A 27683-nucleotide genomic window follows, 5' to 3' on the forward strand; every position below is an offset into this window, starting at 1 on the left:
AACTAACTAACTCTCTAGCATTCTTAAACCTGAAGGTTTATGGCTGCAGCAGCACAAGCCTTCCATCTGTCCCTATCCTGGGCAAGATCAATACAATATTTTCAACCCTTACCGATTTCTTTAGGTCCATCTTCACGTTATCCCCCCATCTTCGTCTTGGCCTTCCTCTTACCATCAGGTTTCCCAACAAGAATCCTGTAAATAACCCTTTCCTCTCGCATTCGTGCCACATGGCCTGCCCACCTTAGTTATTGTATCCCTAATGTTAGTACATGAAATAATACTACACACATGCCTGAGAGTATCTTGTAGCTATAATAAGCTAGGTAATGCTGTGATAATGTATTTGAATGCTAATAAGATTGGAGAATATTTGCTGTCAATAGCAGTCTGCGTATATACTCATGCTCTTTGTAATGATATTTGACTGGTTGAATTTCTGCTGTCAGAGATTGGCCATGAAGACTCTTGTGCTCTTTGTAATGCCATTTGAATAGTTGTTGACTGCCAACAAGACTGGAGATGCTCTTTGTAATGCCATTTGACTGGTTGTTGACTGCCAGCAAGATTGGATAATTTCTGCTGTCAGAGATAGGCCATGAATACTCTTGTGCTCTTTGTAATGCCATTTGACTGGTTGTTGACTGTCAGCAAAATTGGAGAATTTCTGCTGTCAGAGATAGGCCATGAATACTCTTCTGCTCTTTGTAATGCCATTTGAATAGTTGTTGACTGCCAACAAGATTGGAGATGCTCTTTGTAATGCCATTTGACTGGTTGTTGACTGCCAATAAGATTGGAGAATTTCTGCTGTCAGAAGTAGGCCATGAATGCCATTTGAATAGTTGTTGACTGCCAACAAGATTGGAGATGCTCTTTGTAATGCCATTTGACTGGTTGTTGACTGCCAATAAGATTGGAGAATTTCTGCTGTCAGAGATAGGCCATGAATACTCTTGTGCTCTTTGTAATGTCATTTGACTGGTTGTTGACTGCCAGCAAGATTATTGAATTTCTGCTGTCAGGAATAGGTTAGGAAAAGAACTCGTACTTTTGAATATGAGTAGTTGCTGCTTACCACTGACATTGCAGACTTAATGTCGTCCGGAATTACATGTGCCCAACCCTGTCCAGCTTCTGAATCTATTTACGTGAAATTGAACCGTTTTGTAGTTGAACAGCGTTCAGTCGCATGACCGCCTGTTATAGTACGAACCTGTCCTGATGACAATACATATGCGTTTTCACATTAGCCTTCCTTTTTGTTCAGCCCTGATGAGTGTACGTAGGGGTCTGTTCGTGCCTGACGAGCCGTGCAACAGTTTGCAATTAAGTCTGCGTATATGCATTCAGCCTCATGTGATAGGGTTTTTAGTACAAATGACGTTGATAGTTCGTTTCGTGCCGGCGGCTGTTGTTTGAGCAGATAAAAGCAACGATAGGGCCGCGTGCTCCAACGGGAGAGATGTGTTCGGCGGAATTGATAATGTTTATTGCCCCTTGCCAATCTGCGATCTACCGTTTGCATTTTCGTGAGCCTGCGGTTTGGGTTTTCCAGGAGATAGCGCGGCGATAGCATATCCGACTGATATTCCGAGTTCGCCGAGCGACACGCGCGCGCGAGTGAGGTCTTTTTGGCTTCTTGGACTTTCTTGCCTTAATCGTTGGATCTCTTTTGTGGCTGAGATTATCTGCCCCCAGTGGATATACTCTCTTTCCTGTGAGACTCGTAAATAACCCTAAACGTATATATCTTTGTGGGACTTTTAGAACTCGGACTTCTTCCTTCTACTGGGTACTTAAAACTTTACACCGTAATTGATAGGATTACATCCCGTTTCGCCCAATGGCTTATCACCGCAAGGTTATCTAATTTGACACCTGCCTGCCGTTTTAGGCGAAACAGGAATTCCCGTTTCGCCTAAAGAAGTTGAAAGGGCAATATTCAAAATAATGAAATTTGCTATGCCGTTAATATGTTAAATAGGTATAGGTTTTGTTTTGTTACTGGTTACTGAACCAACAGGTGTCAGGGGGTTCGGTTCATGTGGTTATAGCTTAGCAATGAGGAAAGGGTCAGATATTGAATTTGTTTACATCACAATACACAGTAATATTTATTTATATACCGTATACAATACGGCTTAGTTTATTGGCTAACATAACTAATCCCAACCTAACCTGAGATTAATGTTTGTTATATAAAGGGTGTTCCGTATAGGACGCCGAATTTGGTAAGAACAGGTCTGCCAACCTCGAAACAAAACAATAGCACTCGATTCAATGTTGGCATCTGTTGTCATGCCGATTAATGTAGCCTTAGTTGTTTTGTCTCTTTTGTTGTGGTTTCCTTCCGAAAATCCTCGAATAATCCAGGAGCGTGAAATCCATCCATCCGCTGAGAAGGACCGTGTGCTGGGGGTTTTGGCAGGTGGAGTGTGATCTTACACCCTGTGATTTCTTCTTATGAGGGTTTGTGAAATCACAGGTGTACGCCAACAAACCACGAACCCTTTTGGAACTGAAGGCGGAAATCATACGGGTGATTGGAGGCATTGGGACAGACATCTGCGAGAGGGTTATCAATAATTTTGTGGAGCGTATAAATGCATTCAGACTCAGTAGGGGTGGACATATGCCTGACATTGTCTTTCATACGTAAATGGGAGATGTTACTGCTTACATATATGTGAAATATAACTATTTTCATGATATTTTCCCTATTTTTAATTAATTTTCTAATTAGGCGTCCTATACGGAACACCCTATATTACCGTTGTACATGTGTATCATTTTGTAAATGTATGTCTTTTGTGTATGCGTGACCCTCATGTTTCATTTTCTGTTCATATTAAGGCTCGTCTGGAGCTTTGGCAGCCGAATGGGCGATTTTTCAAAATTTTCCTCTCCATTTGAAAAACCGCGTTGATGTTCCAAAATTATGAAAAATTACATCAGCTTAGAATTCCTTCTAGTGCATTGACGTGAATTTTCGTGTAGTTTTATTTCACTGTTGTCTATATATTATCAATATATATATCCCAAATTTTCCTCATTTGAAATCCCTTTCAGCTTGATTAGCCGAAATTGGAGAGGCGAAACAAGAATTTCAATTTCACCTGAAATGTCAGTTGGGCCATTGATTATAAAGCTACGTAAGGTAATACAGAAATGCCTATACAAGTAAGAAACGGTTAAGAATCAGGGTTGCCAACTATTCCAAGGTTTACAGGATGGAATAGTAAGTCTACGATAAGTGGAGGGTGTGGTTGCGGGGCTGGGTTTCGTTGATTTTAGTGAAATCCGTCCACGGTTCCACTTTGATCGGCGCAAATGACACACCGGGAGAGATGCTATCTGGTTTCCTTTCGGCGTCGCTACGTGTTAATGTGCGGAGGGCGCGTATATACACATCAAAACGTGGACAGCCGAAATGCGTACCTTTCCAGACCGCCTCTTTCCAGCATGATCTCGAAGCGACCCGCTTTTGAAGGAACTTGGCTCCCCAACTTCCAATACAAATTTACTAATAGTTGGTTTTAATTCGTCGCACCGAAGGAGCATGATGAATTGCTTTTTTCCATGCATGCAAGTATCCCCCCCCCCTCTTTTCTCCTTGCTCCCTGTTTTTAGGTGAATTGTTCAGTGCGTGTTTCACGACATGCGTGTCAAGTTTGCACAATGCAAGCCGGGCTTCCTTACTCCACCATCTTTTCAACAAATCGATTCTCAGCTTGGAAAAGCAAAAGTTGCGGGGGTGAGGGGGCCTGGTGCATCTAGATATCCTTTGAGAATGATGGAGTGTCGCCCTTTTTTTTATTTGCCGATGACGAAATGGAAACTTCATTTATGGGCGCAGAAGGGGGGGGGGGCTGATAAATTTCTCGCGCCGAACTCAAATCTTGACCAAGAAGTAATGCTGGCATAATGTGCAAGCAGTAAATCGATCAAGGGCGCGCGGTTCGAAGGAAAGTTAAAAACGTGGGGGGAGGCAATGTTGAATGATATCCAGTAATCTCCTTACAGCCGTATATAACGACGAATGGCGAAAGGGGGAAAATGAGCCTATCCTTGCCAGCAAACACACTATCGATCACATAAATACAAGCGCCCCCCCCCCCCTCCTTCTTCTTCCCCGCCCGCTTCAAACCTTCGTCCGTGTCGTTTATTGTGGTCATTAAAGCTGATGGTTCGGGAGTTTTGTGGCAATATGTCCTCTGAGCGCGGACCCTCACGCACTCCCTATCCCTGCCAAGGCTCCGCTTGACATCGCGACCTGCTTCGTTGAGCTCACGAGGCTAAGAGAGAGATGCTGGTGCTGCGAGACCGGGGTTCGTGGGTTGAAATCCCATCATGTTCCCTTTATTCTTCATCCACTCCATCAGTCCTACGTTGCAGTTAACATAGAAAATGTCATTGCCATTACATGATAAGATACGTCAATTTCGTCCATATATTTTTTTTAAAATCCATATCGCCACTAAAGTTCCGGATTCGAGTCCCATCCCGGGCTTCGGCACCTTTTCGTTGCGAATATCCCATAGAAGCACAAAGGCTACGTAAAATACAAAATTGTTTGATTGATTCAGTTAGGTTATTTTGCCTCGCTTTACTGCCATTTTCGGGTATCATAAAGTGAATGATACTTCTGGTCACAGAAGAATATTATAGATCGTGGTGTTCTGATGAGATTGGTATAGATTATGCCCCGCGTTCGAATCCCGGATTGGGCATGGGTGTTCTTGGTTTTATCATATCGCTCATCCTCATCGTCGTGATTAGCCAAAAGTGGCTGAAAGCGTTGCTATACAGAGTGTCCCGGGAGGAAGTGGCAATACTTTGGGAAATGGTAGTATGGGTGATTCTAAGCAAAAAAGGTCATATGAACATGGGTCCGATTTTGAACGATAACTGAGATATGAACAGGAATAAAAATGAAGTAGAAAAACGTAAACAAAAACCGGTAACATGTAAAACATGGAAATGTAATGGTAATTGTGTAAGTGAATATTAGAAGGTACATGCTAACACTAATTTTTATTGCATTAATTTGTTGTGTAGCAGTAATTAATACATGATAATTAAGTAATTAAGCAAGAAATTAATGTTGAAACATAAAATGGTAACAGGTGCTGGTCAGTACGCACATGAACGATTGTAAGCAGGTGAAATGGCCACAGAAATGAAAGCGGGTCGCAGCAGATTCTCAAAAATGCCGCCACCAACATCAATGCACTCCTGAGCGCGTCGGAGGACATCTTATCTTGCACTACGAATCTCCCGATGACGTTCGCGGATTAACTCAGCAGCATTCATAATGCGAACTTGCAGTTCATCCCTTGTATTCACATCACCCCCACTCACGACCGGGTCAAGAAAGTGTGGGGCCTTATCCCCTCACCCACTATACGTGAGTGCATTGAATGTTGGTGGCGTCATTTTTATTTCTGTTCATTTCTCAGTTATCGTGTCGGACCCATGTTCGTATGAACTTTTTTTCTTCTTAGAATCACCTATACTACCATTTCCCAAAGTATTGCCACTTCCTCCCGGAACACCCTGTATAACAAAAATTAATTCGAATCAAATCTCTAGTCCTGTCTCCTCGGTCTTAAACTGTAGGTCCATTTTTCGTTAGCCTTTCTGTGCATAAGATCGTGATAAACAATGTAATAGAGAATCCTAAATAGTACCATTTGGAAGATTTAGTCTCTCGTGTTGTAATGAAGGGGTCACGTGTACATTCCCAGTGTTTCTTACAACTTTAATTCCCTGAATCGAATTTACTTGCCCTGTTCTCATTCTTGCAGTTAACGTAATTGTAGGTAAATATAAAGTAATCGGGTAGAGGAAATTTCATTGCGCCAACCTCCACGGCTGAGTGATTTGCACCACTGACCCCAGTGGTACCGGGTTCGAATCCCGCCATAGCATGGGACTGTCCCCTCATCAATTTTATCATATCGTCACCCATCTTCACGAATATGCATTTGGTGATTACCTCGTAGCGCAAAAAGGAAGGGAAAATGTGAATAATTATACTTGCGGAATAAAATTAATTCAAGTCCCCAACAGTGCATAAGTCCTAAGGTAAATTTCAACCACGCAAAGATTGTGTTCATTTTTGTCTAATCTATACTACCCTAATCCCCCCGCGCTGCCTAAGAGCGTGTGCAAGAAGGCTCGTGGTGAGGACCATTATTGTGTAACAGTTTCGTGGATGTAGAGTATCGTGAACAGGGTTTGTGCGGTGCACGCAATGCCTGTGGAGAGAGAGAGAGAGATCAGCGTGCCAATAAGAGAAGTAACTGTCCAAGGGGCTAACGGGGCAGACAAGGGATTTGGCGTGAGCGGAAGTCGCAGGGGAACGGGTCGCGAGGACCTCTGTGGCGTTGTAGATCCAGCATCTGGGGAATGGGTTTTAATAGCTGACGTCTTTAATAGAGCCTTCGGGGCCAGGACTTGCCCGGTTTCAATGGAGCGGTCAGCCTGCGTGGCAAGTTCGGGATCTGCTCTTTCTCGGGTGCAGATTTAGCAGTTTCTGGCTCGACCTCTCTCTCCCTCTTCTTCGAAACATGACCAACTTGTAGAGTGGGCGAGCGTGTCTGTGGGGATTGGTAAAATGAGGTGCTTTACATTCTGGCTTTTCTAAATGGCTGTGTAAAGGTAAGAAAGCTGAAGCTGCCATCCCTACACTGCTCATTCTCGATCTCGCCACTCGGATGTTCTCGAATTCAAGTTCCTGCTCGGGCATCGGTGTTCTTAGTGGCTGTTGAATAACAGAAATACAATACCATAGGGGATGTGATGTGATCAGCACCACGCTTCGGCCGCCTTTACCCCTAGGTTTTCCCTAGATACTCATTGATCAGAGGCTAGGTGAAACCCAGAACAACTTTATGACGAGAAAATATTAACGTGCGAATGACTAGCACCGAGAATGCAACCCAGACAATCGTAGAATGCCTCTATGGTGCTCCTAGGGGCCTCCAAGCGGCTAATGGTGGTGTCCTGTAAGCAAAGGGTGGAAGGTTCTATTTCCACTTGAGTCTTGCTGTGCTGTGGTTCAGGTCTCACGTGAATGTACAGGGTGAGCATAAAGTCTTTCCCTCATTACAAACTTTTATTGCTAAAGAACTATGCTTGATGCAGATATGCGGCATCACGTAAACCAACTGCAGAAGTTTTTTTTTTAATTTAGGTGCTAGGTAATTAGCAACAATGACGACAGCACAAGAGAGAGCGCAGTGTGTGGTGTGGCATGCGGAAACAAATTCGCCAATTTCAGTCCAAAGACATTTGAGACGTCAGACGTAAAGACAATTAAGGCTTGGTATGACAAGGTCGACAGTGGTTCGAGATCTAGTATCGGCTAGACATTTCAAGGATTACGAAGGTAGCCTACGTACAAGTGCACTAAATAAAAAAATAGTTGCTTTATATAATGCCTCAAACCGCAAGGCTTAATGTCGAATAGTTTTCTCACAATTGTAATTTGAAATCAGGGAGGTTTAATGTGGACACCCTGTATATATCTGGCCTATGGCCTATTTTTTTCACCACTATATCTTTTTCCTCCATTCGTTTTTTACCCTTTCTTTATCTCCTTTGTTCTGTTACCACACCTAAATAGTAACAATCATCCTTTGTCTCACATCTTCTTTAGTCTGTACTAATTATTCTGCTGCTAATAATATATTAAAAACTAATTATGTAGTTACAAACACACATATTATAATCACCATAATACAGTAAAACCTCGTTAATTCGGACCCCGATAAGCCGGACTTTGCTTAATCCGGACAGGCAAAAGGTAAGAAAAAAAAGCAGAACTCAAGGTTTTAAATGTGGTTAGAAGTCAACAAGAGAACTTCCAAAGAAAAGGCAGTCAACCACTGATGAAATTCTTTTTCCCGCAGACTTTGTACTGTACCTCCCTTTCTTGAGTGAAATTGGTCAACATATTTGAAGTCTGCTGACAAGAAACTGATTTTCCATATATTACACGCTCTTCACTATTTTTCTTTTTCCAAAATTTTTGTCTGTATTTTCATGGTAGGGAACTAACCCATAGAAATTTTATGGTATTATTGAGCTGCAATTATACAGGGTGAGCATAAAGTCTTTTCCTGATTACAAACTTCTATTGCTTAAGAACTAGATACAGATATGCGGTTTGTTGGAAATGGTAGCTTAACAGATAATGTTTTGTTATCAGTACACTTCGACATGTGCTCCCTTTGTTGCCCTTAGAACGTCAAGGCGATACTCAATTTCTCTCCGTGTCTTTGCCAACATCTCTTACGTCACCGTCTCTACAGCATCCCGTATTCGTGTCGAAGATTTTGCATATCAGGAACTGGTGAACTAAACACTGTGTCCTTAACGTAAGCAAACAAAAGTCAAGAGGGGTTATGTCCGGCGAACGCGGTGGTCATGATATGGGACCATCTCTACCGATCCATCTGTCTGGAAAGGTGTCATGCAAGAACTGGCGAACAGTTAACTCCCAGTGTGGCGGTGCGCCATCTTGTTGAAACACTACCCATGGTTGAAATTCCTGTAACTCGGGCGCAACGTAAAGTTTCAACATGTCCAGGTAAACTGTTGACGTAATGTTAGGCTCAATGAATAAGAATCAGACAAAACAGGAAAATGAAAAAATAACTTGATGTATTACACTACTTATTGCCATAGGTTTTATTTGCCTATCTACCGTGGAAGTTGAGATATAAATATTCATAATCAGGGAAAGACTTTATGCTCACCCTGTATTGTGCCGAAAGTTCCATCACTATATTTTCAAGTGCTCATCCGCCGAACCTATGTGGCGGAGTGGTTATCACAGCGACTACGACTCCAGGGGTTCCGGGTTCGAATCCCCGCCTGGACATGGGTGGTCTTTGCGAATGTCCCTTCATCAATTTCATCCTATCCTCACCCATCCTCTTCGTCGCGATCAGCCAAACGTGGTAGAGAAGCGACGCTAGAAACACAAATCAAATAAAGTGCTCATCTAATGTCTACAACTGGGGAATCCCTTGATAAGGTTGACATCCACAGTATCATGTATTCTTTCTATTCCTTTAATATTCTTCAGAACTCGTCACGGAATTTCTACGCTTGCCATTGAAATGTATTTTCCTTACCAGGTGCATTTGGGCTGATCTTGTAGCCGGTGCCCGACGAGAGCAGCCAGGCTTCTCCTTTCAGATCCAGGATTGCGATGAGCATCTGCTCTTCGCTAGCAAACAAACAAAGGAAGGAACGCCGTTTTTCCAGTGGTTTGTTGCGTTTAGCGCCGAAAACTGGAGCCTTTGTCTCCGATTTCTCACGTGTCGCTGAACTCATGCGCTGCCATTCATGCTTTCGGTGGACAGGAGCTAGCCAAGATTAATGACTGGTTCTCCAAGGCTACCTTTCCGCTGTGTCCGGTTCCGTTTTTTTCACCACTCGAGGAGTCGCTCACGAGATGAACGGGAAAGTAGTTTGTTGTCAGGAAACACGTAACCTATTGGTTTTCCTAAACTGTGTAATGCCCTGGCGAATAACTCGCCTAATATTGGTTCTCTCTAACTAGAAACCTTTAAGATTTTTAAAGGAGATATGCCGCTGGATGTGTAGTCTTATCTCGTCAAAGACTTTTGATTTTTTAACTCAAAAAGTGCTCCCCTGTGCTTTGCACCACGCCATAAAGGCGTGTGGAGTTAGGACCCCACACTTCTTGCGGCCGAAGGTGGGTGTCATGTGATCACCACCACGCCCCTGGCCGTCTTTAACCCCCCCTGGAGTTTCCTCCATGTACATAGTTTGACGAACAGGTGGTAAATATCCCGGTTCTCCCCCGCCGGGGATCGAACCGGGGTGGCTCGCATGGTAGTCAGACGCCCTAGCTTTTTTTAACTCTTCTCGTTTCTAAAACTCGCTGCGATATTCCAAATTCTAAAACGTTATGTATTATAACGGGTGTCCCAGGAGTCTGTCTCTGATTTCAAACTTTATTCATATCCGCTATATGCAATGTAGGGATGTGAAAGTGGTGCCAAAATGTTTGAAATCTAACCAAGTTTATTTGTTGCAGGTTTCAGTAACTTGGCTGTAGTGTAGCAGTGAAAGGGGAGGGTTAACACCGAAAACTTCAACGACCCTTGTATTATATTGGTTGTTCATTTGTGAAGTTTGAAGCGTGGAGAGAAGTTTCTCCATGGACACCCAACGGCGAAAGAAACAGTAGGCGAATTGCCCACCACCATTTTTATTCGGACGGAATTACACAATATGATGACAATGAATTGAAATGGTGACTTCAATAAGCAGAGAACAGTGCATGCTTCGAACCAACATAGTTTCATTCCTTAAAACAATGCAGGATGTAGAATAAAAAAGTAGGCTAATGAAGTAGCGGTGGACAATTCCCTACCATTATCTTTGCCGTTTACTGTACTAGTCCCTTTTCACGCACACCCGGAAGAAATTCACCACAGAGAGCAGATATTGAGGACGTATTCCGGATTTCGAGGTAGATTTTGTTCCACAGACGGACGGTAAACACCGTGGAGGGTTCTGTGTAGGGTTGTGAAGGGGGATGGACAGCCGAGGGCTAATCCGTGCTTGCAACCAGCGATGCACTCACTGCAACTAGAGCAATCCTCACAAAGTGCATCTAGCAGAATCGATTTCCCCGATGGAAAAACATCGTACATTACTCGGCTGATAATGTCGATCATTACTGACACCGTCACTCAGGGACGTTGCCAATGCGTCCAGAGCATAGACGCCCGGTTTTGGCAGCGACGAAGGAACTCCCCTTATAAGATGGAAGATAAAAGAAAAGAAGAGGGGAAATCTCCATTTCTTTTCCGGGAGAGTCGTTCCTCCAAAGACTAACTTCTTTTTTTCTGTCATTCCCCTCTCTTCTTCTTCTTTCTTCTTCTTCTGCTCCTCCCTCCCCCCTTTCGGAGTAGACCTTCGTAACAAATTCAGGTCCGCTCGTCGCTGGCCGGAAACGTGTCCGCTCTCTCTTGACCAGATAGCGAGCTCCTCCGCCTTTGCAACAAAGACATCAACCTGGGTTCAAAGGAATTCTCCGTTCGGCTGAGGCCCGAGTTAATTAAGTGACCGTGGAAAGTTGCTCGGGATAATCGAGGAATCCTCGTGCGTGTAAGTAGAGCTTAATCGCTCGAGTGGTAAAATCATTGGGGACATTGCTTCCTCTGCAGGATGTACGTAGATTTATCGGAGTGAAATTGCTGGAAAAGTCAACCTCACTCCCTCGCATTGCTACCTGCGTCCGGTTTCGATTCCCGGCGAAGGAAGGTTTTGATTTCAATAGACCCATCTACACTCTGTCCGCGGAATCTGTAGAGCAAGGCTGCGCGTGACGAAGAGAAGGGGAGAAAGCGGACCAAGGACCCTCTAACGTCTTCATTGGTCGAGCCCTCTCCAGTCACTACTTCCACAGACACTTGTTTTATTTCGCTTCCTCCAAATATTCCCTGGACAGAGCGTAGTACGTTGCACTTACATGCCTAGTTGGTTTACTAAGTGTAACACCGAGTCGTCTACTTCGTTGATTTGGTGTCTGCACTACGTTCTGAGGCGATGTACATAATGGTATATGGTCACGTGCATGTGCTAAACTATCAAATGAACGATGGAAGCCGTACACAGGCATTTTTTTCAATCTTCTGAACTTGAATACCGCCATTATTTGCGTGCAGCTTCTATTTGGTCGCCGGCCCCCGTGGCGGAGTGGTTAGCACATCGCGCTACGACGCCAGGGTTCCCGGGTTCGAATCCTGGCCTGTCCATTCATCATATCATCACTCATCCCCATCTTCGCAAATTAGCCAAAAGTGGCACGAAAGCGAAGTAAAGGAGAGTAACTTAATCACATCAAGTCTACTTGGTCGAAGATCAGTTCGTCGTTGCACCAACCTGACATTGCGATGTACAGTCATGGACACTTCTGGGTTGTAACGATTCCATTGAAAGTTAATGGAATTGTTGTAACCCAGAAGTGTCCGTGACTACACACCTAGTGTCAGAAAACTGCACCGAACTATAGTGGACTAATGATTATGATGCAGCTTTAAAGGTGTAACCTCTCTTGATGGATAGTGGCAACGCTGGTAATAAATGGATCCCGGCTTCGATCACCGGTTGAGACACACACTGAGTGGTCCGAATCCTACTTTAAACCATAAGCCCAGTTCCGATCAGCCTGTCTGTGCATAAACTGAACTTTGACTCTTGGTTAACCTGGAGGTGTAAGGGTGGCCGTTTCTAGAGACACCGAGAGGTCAACCATTTGCACGTAGTACACTCTGTACTGCATTTTGCAGACTAACGAGGCTCTGGCGCCTGTATCTGCAACCAGAATAATCGACTGTAGGGATTGTGTTGTGTCGTCCATATATCTTTGTGATTGTCTTTTCATTGATCATCAGTCATCATCTTCGCGAATAGCCAAAAGTGGCATAAAAGCGAAGTAAAATTAACTAAACCAGTCAGGCAATCTTGATGAGCCTTGTAATAATACGGACTCAAGTCGCACTTTACCTGTAGTTGACTGGGAAACCAGGGGTTATGGGTTCGTACCGTGGAAATTTGGATACGTTTACTTAAGTCTGTTTCGTCATGTGCTTGTGCAGGGACACAACGGGAATGAAGAGAGAGAGTGACAATTAACACCAGTTGTGCATTTATTCAATATCGTCGGATTGGGTACTGGTAGTAATAAAGAATCCGGTGTATAAGAGAGAGTATGAATTTCTACCCACGTTTTATTAAAGTTGATTTTTAAACTACACTCAGAAAACTAAATGCATCATATCGATTGATGCACTAAAGCGTGTTTTATGGCTTCTTCAAAGAATCTGATTCACCTTTGATGCATTTGGGTGCATTTTTGTACGTCGTGAAAGAAACACCAAAGTGCATCGTTTGATTCAAGTGAGGATTTCTTTCAGTCGAGATGCACTTCAATGCATCAGTTGATGTTTCTTGATGCACCTTCCTGCATCTTTTCGGATGATGCAATTAAACGTTTGGTCTGATCTACAGAGTTTATTAGCTCAGACGAAACGTTTAAGTGCATCATCAAAAAAGATGTATTCTGTTGCATCAAAACGAATCCAGGTGCATCAAAACGCATCAAATGATGCACTTTGGTGTTTCTTTCACGACACAAAAATGCACCCAAATGCATCAAATGTGAATCTGATTCTTTGAAGATGCCATAAGACACACTTTAGTGCATCAATCGATACGATGTTTGAAAAATATGTTGAATAAGAATTTTCAGAATCCCATGTATCCTTATGGAGAAGAAAAATGCAACAACTTCAAGTTACGGCTATTCAAATGAAGTTTGGACATTTCCGCCTTCGAATAAAATCTTCAATGTGTCCTCTTACCGTTCATGTGTTTTTCTACGCCATCACAAGCATGGTATTCCCAAGAGAACAAGTACAACAATACTCACAAAACATGATGCTAAGTTTTCTCCTCTTCCTGCGACTATCCAGCGCACAGCTCGCCACGGAGAAAGGTTGTTGGGAGAGTAACAGTTTAACGTCCTCGCGTCTGGTTAGACACAAACTGTTCTTCCTGCCCTGCACCCGTAACCCCAGCGTGCCAGCCAGACTCCCTACCCACTGCGGAGTAGCTCAAGTCTTTTACATCCTTCAAAAGAACTGCAGATCCTTATTTCATCTCCCGAGTACGTTGATTTCCCTTTCGCATCAACCCGCAGGGTTCCTTGTTAATTGCTGGCTTCATTTTGGAATTACCCGCCTCATTCCGGTGGAGTAAAGTGTGCTGGTTGGAAAATTAGCGTGTGCCCAGCTCAACCGTTGCACACAAAGGCTGGAAAGCAACAAAATTCTCGGAACCACGCTAATGCTGTGCTTTCTGTTGTGTTTCGGTGGTTGCAAAACAACCACCGGAAGCCGTTTTGCCTCCCCTCGGGCGAATTTCCCCATTCTAACCGGGACTACTTTTTTTCAGGGGGGAAGGGGGGGCGAAAACTCCCGAGCCAAAACCGTACGGTTGTTCCGAATCGATCCTGTTGTAATAACGTGTTAACACAAGACCGTGGCTGAAACCAATTCAATTTATATGTTGTTATAGTCCTTCTCTCTGCAAGCAGGATTACCTTCTTGTGCTAAATATAGAGAGGACTGTGAAATGCCGAATTATATCTGCTTGGTTCTTCCGTGTGGATCTCTGCTCGTAAGAGAGCGTGCTGTTTCAGTATGTTGTTGTTTGATGTTGAATGAATGAAATCAAAATTCTGACCGCGTCAACACTTAGGCTATTTTACACACGTCGCATTATAGCGGGACCCAGCCCCTTGGCGGTGCTAAAATCAACACCTGTCTCTGAGGATCTCCTACCCAATGAAATGGCTGAGGCTGTAAAAGGGCACTCAGTACATATAAGAACAAAATACAGGACAGCACAAAGCCCTGCATATGATTATACCCGTCGCGTCCTTGCCTTGTAATGAAGGGGTCCCGAGTTCGATACCCGGTGGAGGCACTTGGCACAGTGGTTCGGATCCCACCTTAAACTGTTGGCCCATTCCCGATTAGCCTTACTGTGCATAAAATGGACTTAAAACGCCAAGTCAATAACATTATGATTATACCTGCCTTAAGTCCAGATGCCATAGCCTCGTCTCGTTGGCTTGCAACATTCCAGTTACAAGTGAGGTTGACAATTGGGGGATGCCTTTTGAGAAGGTCATCCCTCACGCCCCTGTTGATTGATATTCAGTTGCTTGATTTTACTTAGCTCGGTGAGGATGAATGATGAACACAAACAGGACAATGTGCGAATTTCACAGAGGATTCCACTGGCTCTCCAGACGCCAGAGCCTCCTTAGTTTGCAAGAATATAATCCAGGGTGCATTACGTGGAACAGAGGTTGACACTGGAGTACCTGTCACCCCCGTTACACTCCAGCACGTTGTTGAAATCTAGTTTGTGTTCCAGAGTCATTAAACATTACCAGTATTTATATTTCTCCACGTTAATTATACACCCAATAATAGTTGCAAGAGATCCGACATATGTTTACATGGACACCAAACAAGGAAAGGAAACTCAAGTGTCGTCGCCAACCCTTAATACCTAATAAGGGAGGTTTTTACAGACATTTTATTTTCTTGTTTTAGGTCTTTCATTTTGTATTTTCTTTTTAAGTTAGGGGACATTTCCCCGTATTGTGTGACGGGCAAATATAGCCTATGTGCCAAATTCCCATAATATCTAAGTCAATCAATCAGAGCGTGCTAAGTGCCCATAATATTAAAATCAATCAATCAGCGTGCTAAGTGTCAATAGTATCAAAATCAATCAGAGCGTGCTACGTTCCTATAATATCAAAATCAATCAATCAGAGCGTGCTAAGTGCCCATAGTATCAAAATCAATCAATCAGAGCATACTAAGTGCCCATAATATTAAAATCAATCAATCAGAGCGTGCTAAGTGTCAATAGTATCAAAAATCAATCAGAGCGTGCTATGTGCCCATAATATCAAAATCAATCAGAGCGTGCTATGTGCCCATAATATCAAAATCAATCAATCAGAGCCTGCTAAGTGCCCATAATATCAAAATCAATCAATGAAAGCGTGCTAAGTATCCATAATATCAAAATCAATCAATCAAAGCGTGCTAAGTGCCCATAATATAAAAATCAATCAATCAAAGCGTGCTAAGTGCCCATAATATCAAAATCAATCAATGAAAGCGTGCTAAGTGACCATAATATCAAAATCAATCAATCAGAGCATTTTAATATTAAGTGATCGAAGGCTGTAAAGAAATCTCCAGGAATTTTATTTTGTAAAGTTGGCAAGCCTATACTAATGATATCCGGTGCCCCCGATGGTGCAGTGGTAGCGTCGTCGCTTTGTAATCATGGGGTCGATACCCGGTGGAGGCGCCTAGTGGTTCGGATCCCACTTTAAACTGTAGGTCCAGTCTCGATTTGCCTTACTGTGCATAAAGTGGACTTAAAACACCAACTCAACTCAATTAATGATATCTGCAAGCAATGAACCACAGAAATCCCCTTCACCTCTTGCAGCAAATAGGTTTCCTGCCGTCGGTGGTGACAAATGAGGGTCGATAACTCAGCGAATCCTTGTGCTTGTTTCGCAAGAACCACGTGGAAATTGCCTCCGGTGCGAGGACAAAAGGTAATCGGACACTTGCAAAATGTCGGTCATTTGTTCTTATTGATGCCGAGTCTCGTCGGCTCCCTTTGAAGCCGCAGACGACATTGAATCATCCCCCGCCAGCCTTCGAAGTTTACAAAGAGGCGAAAAGTGTTTCCCGCGCGTACAAAGTGGATGGACTCGCGAAAGTGACGCCGGCGATATAAGCTGGAAACGAACGCCCACCCACGCCGCGTCGTGTGAAAGAGTGGACAGTGTTGAAGGCGCGAATCCTTTCGGAAGATTCACACCGGAGGAAACAACACACACACGCCAGTTATAATCCCATCATTCACCCGCACCGCGATGAAAAGCGGAGGTGAAATTGTATGATGAAGGCTGCATGTCAGCGCGGCAGATGGTCCTTTCCCACGTATCAAGGCTCTCCCAAAGACCCCTCCGTTTTCCTTCATTCACTCGCGTCCTCTTAAATACACTCTGCTTGCCTGTGGCCATTTGTCTACGAACCCTGCAGAACCTAACATGGGGCAAAAATATTTGCTGTTGGTAGTTTTTTCTCATGTTTTTAAGGAAGCTATTTTTGTCATTTCCTCAAGAACTTTGAAACGTTTTGACTGTCAATATAGATTTTTGTTCGACTACCTCCATGGCGCATCTCGTCCTTATCGTCGCGATTAGCCAAAAGTGGCAGAAACGCGACGTAAGAAAGTCTAACTGAATCAAAATCACCAAAGCTTATTTCGTACGCCACGCGGATCACGTCTGAACTGGGGATGGCCAAATCCGGAATCCGCATAGTAAAAACGGAGAGTCCGGATTTCGGAGGTTGGTTGGTACAGAACGCTACGACGCTAATGGTCTCGGGTTCGATTCCTGGCCTGGCTATTAGGGGGTTCTTTGTGAGTGTCCCTTTTTCAATTTCATCATATCATCTCTCATCCTCATCTTGCGATTAGCCAGAAGTTGCAAAAAGGGAAATGAAATAAATCGAAATCAGTCCACGTGGAAATCTTAAAAGTGTTGGGACTATTGCATACAACTTGTTCTACCGTCACCGCTGGCTCTGCAAACCGTAGTTTTTCGGTTTCCCACTGTTCCTTTAGAGAAAATCTTCCCTAAGGAAGCGGAGGGAGGCTACAAAAAATCTTTACTGGCGCATTTGCGATGGGCATTTTCCCCTCCTGGGAACAAAGGGCGCCGCAATTTAGCGTGTAACCGGGCGGACATTCGTATCGAATAAGAACCCGGAATGGGGCGAACGCACAGTAATTTCCCCCCAGGCAACGACCGCGGGGCGGAATCCTCTCAAACTGAATAAACGGCAGATTCTTGTTAACTTGTTTCGTACATAGGCGGCCCCGCGAATGGCTCAGCTAAAAGGAGCGTCGTTTGGAGGCAGGGTTCGGCTTCGTTCCCCTGCTCGCGCTTTCCCGTCACGTTGGACGGTTCCGCTCCGGCTCCAGTAAGTTGAAGCTATTCCGGACTGGTTGCGGCAAGTCTTGAATGTCTTCTTGCCGGAGCGACCGGCCGATACGGCCCCGGAAAAAGGAGAACAAGTCGCTCTCTCCAAGAGAAGATAGTGAAATGCGGAGAATGTTATTAGTGAGTATAAGGTGGCGCCCTCGCAGCATCCTGCTGAATTGTGTTTTGTTTCCTGCCTTCCAGTAACTTGTTCTCCCATCCTTATCTGCGTTTTCTTCTACAGACACACTTCTGGGTAGCTTTGATTTATCCGGCAAGTTTAGCCACCGTGACGACTTCCTTATTACACCCATGGTCTGATGCATATGCTCTCTGAATATATACAACCCGGTTTGGTGTGGAGAATGGTGCGCAGAAACTTAATACTCTCTTTGATCGGTCGTGCTGCTGTCTTGTGCAAGTATTGCAATTACCAACTATGGAGATCTTTCCTTCTGGAAGCTCCACGAGTTCGGTTTCCGGTAAGGGCACCTTTCGATGTTTCAACACCCTTCCGCTTCCCCCAACTTGAAACTGGAGAAGTGATCTCGTTTCGCCCATTTGTACTTTTAAGTGAACTTACACTGTGATAAACGTTCCTTTGTTTCTCCCCCTCCCCCCAGAGGGAGTAGAGTGGAAGAAAGAGCAAGGAAGAGATTGAGAAAGGGAGAGAAGGAAGAAAACGGAAGTAGAGTGGAAAGGGAGAAAGAAGAGTGCAGAGTGAGCGGGACAGAAACGGAAATGGGATGAAAAGAGCAAGGACGTGATAGAGAGAGAAAAAGGAGTGAAGTGGGCGATAGAGAACCTGATATAGAATGGAGAGGGGAACAAGAAAGAGAAGGAGAAGGAAGAGGAAGGAAGAGTGAGGATAGGCTAAACGGTATAGAATGGAAAAGGGAACAACAAAGAAAAGGAAAGAAGAGTGGAGAGGAACAAAAGAGAAGCGATTGCAGAATAGAAGAAGGAACAAGAAGCACATGGTGAATGAAAAGGAAAGGAGAGAGTGTAATGATGCGATCATTACTGGATCCTTTTTTATGTTATAAATTGTGCATGTCTATGTATTCCTGTACGTTTGAGTTCTTGGCCGTTGGGGTAGGTAGATGTGTCGCTGGACAGCCGACCTGCGGTAAGTTTCCAGTAACGGGTTAGGTCAGTAGCGGGGCCTATAAATAGGAAGGGCAGGGGAGCAGTGGCTCTCAGATGTTTGGTGTAATACCGCGAGGTAAAGAGGTGTCTTTTCTCTATGGGACGAAAGGGAGATTTTTCTTGATACTGTGAATCGGCGGAGACTTGAACTTTTTTTATTTTTTATAATACACACACTTGATCTTTCTTTCACATTTAATTCAATAGTACATCTCTCTGGGTACATATGTACACATACCTTCAGCCACCTTTTTTGGTACTGAAGGTCATTTTTTTTTTACTCGTGAAGTCAGTGGCTACACGAGTCTACACACACTCTCTTCGGGAAGGGTGGGACAGGGTACACCGAAATGTAGATTTTGCGAATAACGGCCAAGAATTAACTTATGTAAATATAATATGAATAAACTTATATATATAAAAGGCAATGGGCGTTAAGTTATAATTTGAAGAAGTGCCTGTCTATTGCGTAAACTAGCATCCACAGAACTTCAGGTACTGCAAGATTTGAACCTAGGGACAAGGATTCAAAAATGTATGGTTGTGTATATTGTGTATGTTGCTGAGAATCGGCTTAAAAGCACAAACTATACCTATACAAGAGGTAGAGACGGAAACATAGTAGAAAGGAGGAGATGGACAAATAAATTATAGGAGATAATTGAAGAGAGAGAATCCGAAGTACGAAGAAGAGCCCAGCGAGAGAAGGAAGAGAAAGAAAGATATGCAGAGAAACAAATAGAGTAGAGAGCGCAAGGGTGATAGGGATGAAGAAAGAGGAGGAGAGAAGATGGGAAAACTCTCCATCCCACCTTCCCTCTTGCATATATGCCTCAACAGAAGGGGGACGCTTTTGGATCTCTTACGAGTGCGTTTCTCCAAACGTGTATGAATTGTCATCAAAGTCGATTTGATGTTGCGTGAGAAAAATCTTCATTTGAATCCGAGAGATTCCAGATGCTGTTCTAAAGACAGGAAAGATAATCGCTGCATCGTCTCCTCTCAAGATACCTCCCGAACATCCGAGGCACGCGTCTTCCGCGGGGAGACGTCAAGAGCGCCACGGTGCTGGAAGACGCAGGAAGATCGATCTTTAACCTCAAACCAAATTGTTTGCGTGAAAGACGACGGACCGTCTAGCAGCCACAGACTCCATCGATCTTCTCCCCCCGCGGGCCCTTGTTTCGGTTCCTCCGATCATTGGACCAATTATAAACTATTAATAAGGCGTCGTTGCCTGCGATAATTCCGTTACGGGGGCTGGCGCCTCGCCAGTTAATCCACTCAGGTGCAGATTGATTATTCTTGGAATCCTGCTATCCGTTTCCGTTGATTCGGTCGGTTCCTTGGAATCTGTTTGATTGGAAGGATACCTGTGCTGCTACGTTGAGTAGCCTCTAGGATGTTCTGCCCGCTCTTGAGAGGTGCAAGGCGATTCAAATGTTTGAGATGATATTTATTGATTTTTTTATTAATTGATGATTCAAATTGTTTAGAAAGAGATTGCAATGGCTATTTGACGAAAGTTTTCTTCTAGAGAGCAAACTCTTTTTTTCCCCTTTGCTACGAGAGGCCTCTTTCCCCATTTACTTGAAGAGAGGTATCTTTCCCCCTTTGCTTCTAGAGCAGGCTCTTTCTCCATTTCCTTCTAGAGGTCTCTTTCTCCCTTTGTTTCTAGGGAGGTCTCTTTCTCCCTTTGTTTCTAGGGAGGTCTCTTTCCCCCTTTACTTCTAGAGATGTCTCTTTTTCTGTGCTTCTAGAGAGGCCTATTTCCCCCTTTGCTTCTGGAGCGGTCTCTATCCCATTTGCTTCTAGAGAGGTTTCTTCCCTCTTTGATTCTAGAGATCTCTTTTTCTTTGCGTCTAGACAGGTATCTTTCCCCCTTTGCTTCTAGAGATGTCTGTTTTTCTTTGCTTCTACATAGGCCTATTTCCCCCTTCGCTTCTAGAGCGGTATCTTTTCTTCTTTGCTTCCAGAGGTCACTTTCCCCCATTGCTTCTAGAGGCCTCTTTCCCCATTTACTTCTAGAGGCCTGTTTCCCCATTTACTTCTAGAGGGACCTATTTCCCCCTTTGCCTCTAAAGAGGTCACTTTCAACCTTTGCTTATAGATCAGTCTCTTTTGCCATTTACTTCTAGAGATGTCTCTTTTTCTGTGCTTCTAGAGAGGCCTATTTCCCACTTTGCTTCCGGAGAGGTCTCTATCCCCTTTGCTTCTAGACAGATATCTTCCCCCTTTGCTTCTAGAGATTTTTTTTTGCGTCTAGAGAGGTCTCTTTCCCCCTTTGCTTCTAGAGCGGTCTCTTTCCCCCTTTGCTTCTAGAGATACCTATTTCCTTCTTTGCTTCTAGAGCGGTCTCTTTCCCCCTTTGCTTCTAGAGATACCTATTTCCTTCTTTGCTTCTAGAGCGGTCTCTTTCCCCCTTTGCTTCCAGAGAGTCTTTCCCCCTTTGCTTCTAGAGAGTCTTTCCCCCTTTGCTTCTAGAGAGTCTTTCCCCTTTGCTTCTAGAGAGGTCTCTTTCCCCCTTTGCTTCTAGAGAGCTCTGTTTTCCCCTCTCCTCTCTCGCTTCATATTTTTCTCGCCCTTTCTTCTAGAGAGAGATACAGAGATATCTTTCTCCTATGCTCTATTTCCTCCCCTTCTCATCTAGAGAGGGAGAGAGAGAGAGAAATTTACCCTTTCACTTCTAGAACCACACAGCTCTACTCTGAATACGAACATACCTACAGATAATAACAAGAAGATACAATTAATCTGGAACTTAGTAATTATATACACAGAAAAATACATTGGTTCAAACAAGAAGGCAAAACGGCAGAGCCTGTTAGAGGGTGGAAACTTTACGTTTAATGTATATTTTTATACAATAAATGTTGCCTTGGTCATCATTTTAATGTTTCATTAACATGGAAACAAGGCTTAACAGTGTTACCATGAGACTATAGTGACTATTAAAGCTCACATTGCACATTAGCAGTTTTATAATACTGGTTCGTCTTGATTTGTACGTGGTGCACTAAATAAATTAATTTTGTGTGCTCATTTTTTGAGGACAGCCCTGTATATTTGATCTGGTTTACCAATCGTTTTTATGATGAATTTTTGTTCCGATGAAAGAACTTAGTGTGTGTGTGAGAGAGAGAGAGAGAGAGAGAGAGAGAGATTTAGTTATGATCCTACTCTACCTCTTGCTTCCCATAATGTGAAGAATTTCACAGCTGGCTCTGTCAGTTGGGAGGCCATCGGGGTGAAAATTCCTTCCCTCTCCCCGAGCTTGTTTTTCTGCAGGTTGAGAAGTCGACTTTCCGAGTGGGTGGGTGAAGGGGGGTGGGGGGAGGTGTCTCCGTCGTTAGCGTCACGGCTGGCTATGAGATGGTTCGAGCCCGGCCCGGTCGATTCCCATTTGTTTGTTGCCAAACTTCGCCCTTTCTTTCAATAGATCAAAGTGAATAAAGATCGAGGAACCGGAGAAGAGAAAGAAAAGGGAGGAGGCGGGGAAACACAAACACACTTTCGACCTGCGTCGCCGCTCCCTCTCACATCCCCTGTTTGTCTTACTTTCCACTACGGACTTTTCTGTCGCATGTCACGACAACAAGTGAAAAGAGGCGCCTCTATTTTCTCCTCGCATTCTTTGAGATGGAGTGATGGACGTCGCTACAAAGTTTTTCGCAGTTATAACATTGGGAACATATAATTTCCAAATGTTCAGGTTTATCCTAAGATGCTATGCAACCCGGAAGATTTCAATGAAATTCGGGTTGCTTACGTGCAAGGATGTATAGTAAACGTGTCCTTTTTTTGTGACAAGTAACCACCTTTTCTGCCACCTGTACCTCACGTAATGGTAAGGAATCTGATTCTCCATCACACCTTGAAAAGTACTGGCTTTATTACTGGTGTTTGTATAACGATTGTACAGTCACGCACACTTGTGAGTTGTAATGATTCCATTGAATGTCAGTGAGGTTGTTACAACCCAGAGGTGTCCTTAACTGTACAGTGGAAATTAAAACGCTAGGTGGCGTCTCTTCAATGATTAATTAAAAGAACAAGAATATATTCAATGGTAACACTGTTAAGCCTTGTTTCCATGTTAATAACACATTAAAATGCTGACTAAGGCAAAATTTGTTGTATACAAAATATACACTAAAATCAACGTTTCCATCCTCTAACAGGGGCTTATTCAGACGAAGATTCACAAGAAGATTTTTATTATTATTATTTAATGTTTCATGAATATATTGAGTTTTTTGTGAGCTAATTGTTGGTTTTAGAATTTAAAGATAAATCTCGTGAATGATACGCAGTGCTCACAACTGCTTCCGTGGTTTTTGATAGCGCACTGCGCTACGAAAGTGACTGTCGTGGGTTCGTTTCCCGGAATTGACTTCAGCGGTGCTCATCTGTCCTCACATTTTTACATTTAATCTTTATCAGCAGTCCGTCTCCCATTCTCACAGTCATGATGGGGGAGGACGTCATATTTTTTCGTAACATTTAAGTACTTGACCCTCGTACTGATATTTTCACACAGTTCCTGCATTTTGACAAAGTCTAAATGCTCTGTACCTATTGCAGGGATTATTTATATTATTAAGAGTTACGATATGTTCCTCGACTTTTGTTCCCTTCAAGTCAACAGTTGTGTGTATATTTCTATTGTAAGGTAGCGTCGTCAGCTTGTAATCAAGGGGTCCCGGGTTCGGGTGGAGGAACATTGTGGTTCGGATCTCACTTTAAACTGTAGGTCCAGTCCCGATTAGCCTTACTGTGCATAAAGTGGACCCAAAACAACAAGTGAATCAAAATTTATTTTGTAAGGGCAATGTATGTGAAAGTTAGAAGTGATTTATTCATCAGATTTAATACCTTGTTTTTCATATTCCTCTCATGTGTACACGCTATGTTGGCGGGTTCGAATAGGCTAGAGAACCAAGAATCAAACGGGCCCGGGATTCGAACTCGCCATCCCTTTTCTTCCGCCCGTTACTCTCTGCCTCATTGTCGTGCTACAAATGTTAAAGCACAGTGTCCATCCTCCCCCCTTCTAATTCAGGATGTGGCAGTCGTTAGTAAGAGTGCGAGAAGAGTGGACATAGTGGTGCGAGAGAGAGAGAGAGAGAGAGAGAGAGAGAGAGAGAGAGAGAGAGAAGAAGAAGAAATGTGGAAATGTCTGCATCTCCTTTCGACCGGAAGTCGCGCCACCATTTCTAATTGGACGCTCTTAAGAATAATTCCGGATTCAATTTTATGCGAGCAATAAGAATTGTCTTTACCTGCCTCTTTGGCCTCGGATCTTCTTCGCTCTCCGCACTTCCATTTTTCACCCTCTCTCTCTCTCTCTCTCTCTCTCTCTCTCTCTCTCTCTTCCTCTCTTATTAGTCGAACAATTGGGGCTTCAGCCCAATCCTCTTTTCGACAACCCCCCCCAACAAGGAGGGGGAAAGAGGAATCGTGTTTTTTGGAATGGGAGCTGAGAGAAACGTCGATTCTCAGAAGTTCCTCCGACAAATCCCTCCTTCCATTGCAGTAAGACAGCTCTCTTTCTTTTTCCCTTTGTTTGTCTCTCCTTTCCCTGCTTAAACGGGGCCGTTTGCATGTTGATGTCGCATATGTATACATATTAAAGAGACGATTCAGCCTCGCTGCGACATCCTGATACTTCCTCCGGGGCCCCGGAAGTTTACCACACTTGGTCCGGAAGTTAAGAAGACAATGGATTCCTCGGTGCGACGACTCCGGGGCTGCAGAGAGTTCCGTCGTGATTTGTTGGGACAATCCCCGACCCTGATGTTATTACTAGGACAATGGGTTCTCCTCGTCACCTCCCTCCCTTGCCCCTCTTTACCATGACTTCGCTGAGATTTTTCGGCATTACTCGGAGCCTGTCCGCTTTTGAATTTCGAAAACTGTGTCACTGTGAGGGGAAAAATCGTTGAATATTGAGAAGTGTCTTTAATTGCTACGGACGCTGTTCCTATTTCCTGTAATCTCTGTTATTAGTTATACGCTGGGGAGGGCAATCGAACTTAATGTTTGAATATCTGTCTCTTCATTGTAGAGGGCTGTATCTTTGATATGAGCTTTAAGATTGCTTGGGATCTTGTCCGCTTGTCCAATTCCTTATAGTGACTGATATTACAGGGTTTCTACTGACCTGGATATCCCGAAAAACCTGCAGAAGTCAGGGAATTTTGTGAAAATTTTTAAGAACCTGGAAAGTTCCGAGAAACAAGGATTGGAAACCCTTAAGAACACATTTCTTTCCTCCCAACTTGTTTCCTTATTGCATAATATTCCATTTAAAGGTGTTCTTTATCACTTCATTTTAACAATGTTGAATAATCGTGGTTCCTTTTCTTAACATGTAAAGTTAAAGCCATAACATTTATTAGTATTTTTAAGCGTCGTCGCCTTGTAATCTAGGGATCCCGGGTTCGATACTCGATGGAGGCACATTACACATTCGGATCCCACCTTAAAATGTAGATCCAGTCCCGATTAGCCTGTCTGTACATAAAGTGGACTGAAGAAAGATCAATTTAATTCGAACAGTAAGAGCCGGCCCCCGTGGAGGAGTGGTTAGCACATCGCGCTATGACGCCAGGGATCCCGGGTTTGAATCCCGGCCTGCGCATGCATGTTTGTGAGTGTCCATTCATCACTCGTCCCCATCTTCGCAAATTAGCCAAAAGTGGCACAAAAAGCGAAGTAAAATAGAGCAAATCAGTCAATCGAACAGTAAGAGTCAATCGTTGGCTAATTGGTTGATTAATCTAGAGAGGTAGAAAGTCGGCGTAACGGGGGTATATGCTAAGCATCTGCCGAGAACACTGTTAAGTGAGTTTTATTCCATACCCACAACAGAGTGTATTTGATAGCATTGCAAGAACAATATTCTGTTTTCGCATTTGTTGATTGGGGAACAGTAAATTTACAAGACAAATTGTTTATTTTTAAGTACCGTTTGTACCAGATTTAACAATTTTGTTTGTACTTGCTTGTAGTGTTGTTGCTATATATTCTAACGTTACCTTTTTTTCCCCTTGCAGAACATTATCACATATTCGTCGGTGACCTAAGTCCGGAAATTGAAACCCAGACACTTAGGGAAGCTTTTGCGCCTTTCGGAGAAATTTCGTAAGTACACTATTTCATCTTTTGTTTACTTGTGTTTTATGTAACCGTGTATGGAGAGTCCTTTCTACATTTTAGTGTTTGTACAGTCACCCGCAAGAGATGCTGAAATGCTCGCTTCCTTGCATGGCGTTGTGTGTGTTGCAGAGGTGACGACTGATATTCAGTATCTAGTTCGGTAAATTTCAGGATCTATGTGTAGCTTTTTTGTTGCCGTTTACAAGAATGTGTACTTATAGCCCGAAATTGATTGTGATGCTAAATCTCCAGGTTTGGTAATCCTGTGCTGAAGTTACTACTTAGCTACATTCTGTCCCGGCAATCTCTGGAGCTAGCGAACGAAAACAAGTAGTGACTCGAGAAGGCTCGACCAATGAGCGCGTGAGAGGGGGGGCGAGTGCATGAAGAGGAAAATGCGACGACAGCTACCAGCAGCAGTGAGTACTTCTTCGCTCCGCCTACTCGCTTTCACCCCTTCTCTACCGTTATGCGCAGTCTTCCCCCATAGATTCTTGGGACAGAGTATAGTGAGAAGACGAGAATTATGTGGCTGAATAATAAACATAGAAGAGATAACAAATGACAGACAGAATGAAGGTTCTAAATTTGCAGTCTTCTTGGATAACCTCCAGAAAAGTTGAATGCAAATCATCAACATTAGCTTCTACACTATGGCCAGTAGAATGCTGCAGGGAGAGGCTTTCGTTCGAGCGCCGAACAGTTCCCACGGACGACGCTAGATAGCGTACGGAATTGAGAGCCGTTTCGCCCGAGCGAATAACGCTAGAACATGCAATATACAGCGTTATTAAAAAAAGAATGGTACAAAAGTAAAGTTAATTTATTTTTAAGTGAAAAGAGATACAAAGCAATTCTGGTGGGAAAGAAGGAAGGAAGGTTGTAAATTTATAGCCTGTGGTTGTAGTTGACGTAAAATCCGCTAGAGGCGCTACTTGTTGTTGATAGCTAATATGGCAACAACGAAGGTAGAGCAAGCATATTGCGTAATGGAATTTGCACGAACAGTGGCAGTTGTTACAGTTCAGAGACACTTTCGTGCGAAATTCAAGAAAACACACTGTGTACGTTCCTCCATTACCAAAGGACCTGGATAATTTAAAGCAGCGCATCTCTCATGCAGTGGAGCTGATAACCGAGGATATGTTGGAACGCGTCTGGGAAGAAATGGAATATCGTTTTGACATCTGCCGTGTTACCCAGGGTGCTCATATCCAACATTTGTAATTGCCCAGGTAAATTTCCAACCTTCATTTCTTCTTTCCCACCAGAATTGCTTTTGTATCTCTTTTCACTTTAAAATAAATTAACTTTACTTTTGTACCATTCTTTTTTAATAACCCTGTATATAAATTCGATGTCCAGTAATACACTTATAACCGTAATTTATTTTTGGTTGGGGGTCATCAAATATGGATCGTAAAGTGAAACTGAACCTTTAGTGAACGTAGTCTTCATCTCCATGTTTAAATGTAGTTTACTCTATGTTACCAATACACAGTGACATGTAAAAATCATATAGATAATTATGCGCTGAAACTACATAGCCGGCACGTGCGAATGACTCATATCGAATCACCTACTGTGACGTGAGCGATTGGCCTAACCCTATTACCATATTTCCCCGCCCTTATGGAATATATCTCTTTGCTAATGAGATGTAAACAATTGGTCATGTTCATGGTAACGTGGTGCGAACTGTTATTACTCGTACGTTCAG

At 43.5% G+C, this 27683-nt stretch overlaps 1 protein-coding gene across 15 annotated transcripts in view; it reads left to right on the top strand.

The window, feature by feature from the left end:
• LOC146004042 (nucleolysin TIAR-like) overlaps positions 1–27683 on the top strand; it is a 1204848-nt gene that overhangs the window by 952270 nt on the left and 224895 nt on the right. For all 15 annotated transcript variants that reach the window (XM_083142629.1, XM_083142628.1, XM_083142630.1 and 12 more), the window contains one exon: positions 25861–25948. In XM_083142629.1, coding sequence (XP_082998755.1) covers positions 25861–25948 — 88 coding nt within the window. The remainder of the gene's footprint in view (positions 1–25860; positions 25949–27683) is intronic.

This window comes from Lepisma saccharinum, chromosome 21 (genome assembly GCF_977018435.1).
Source record: "Lepisma saccharinum chromosome 21, izLepSacc3.1, whole genome shotgun sequence".
Lineage (NCBI taxonomy): Eukaryota > Metazoa > Arthropoda > Insecta > Zygentoma > Lepismatidae > Lepisma > Lepisma saccharinum.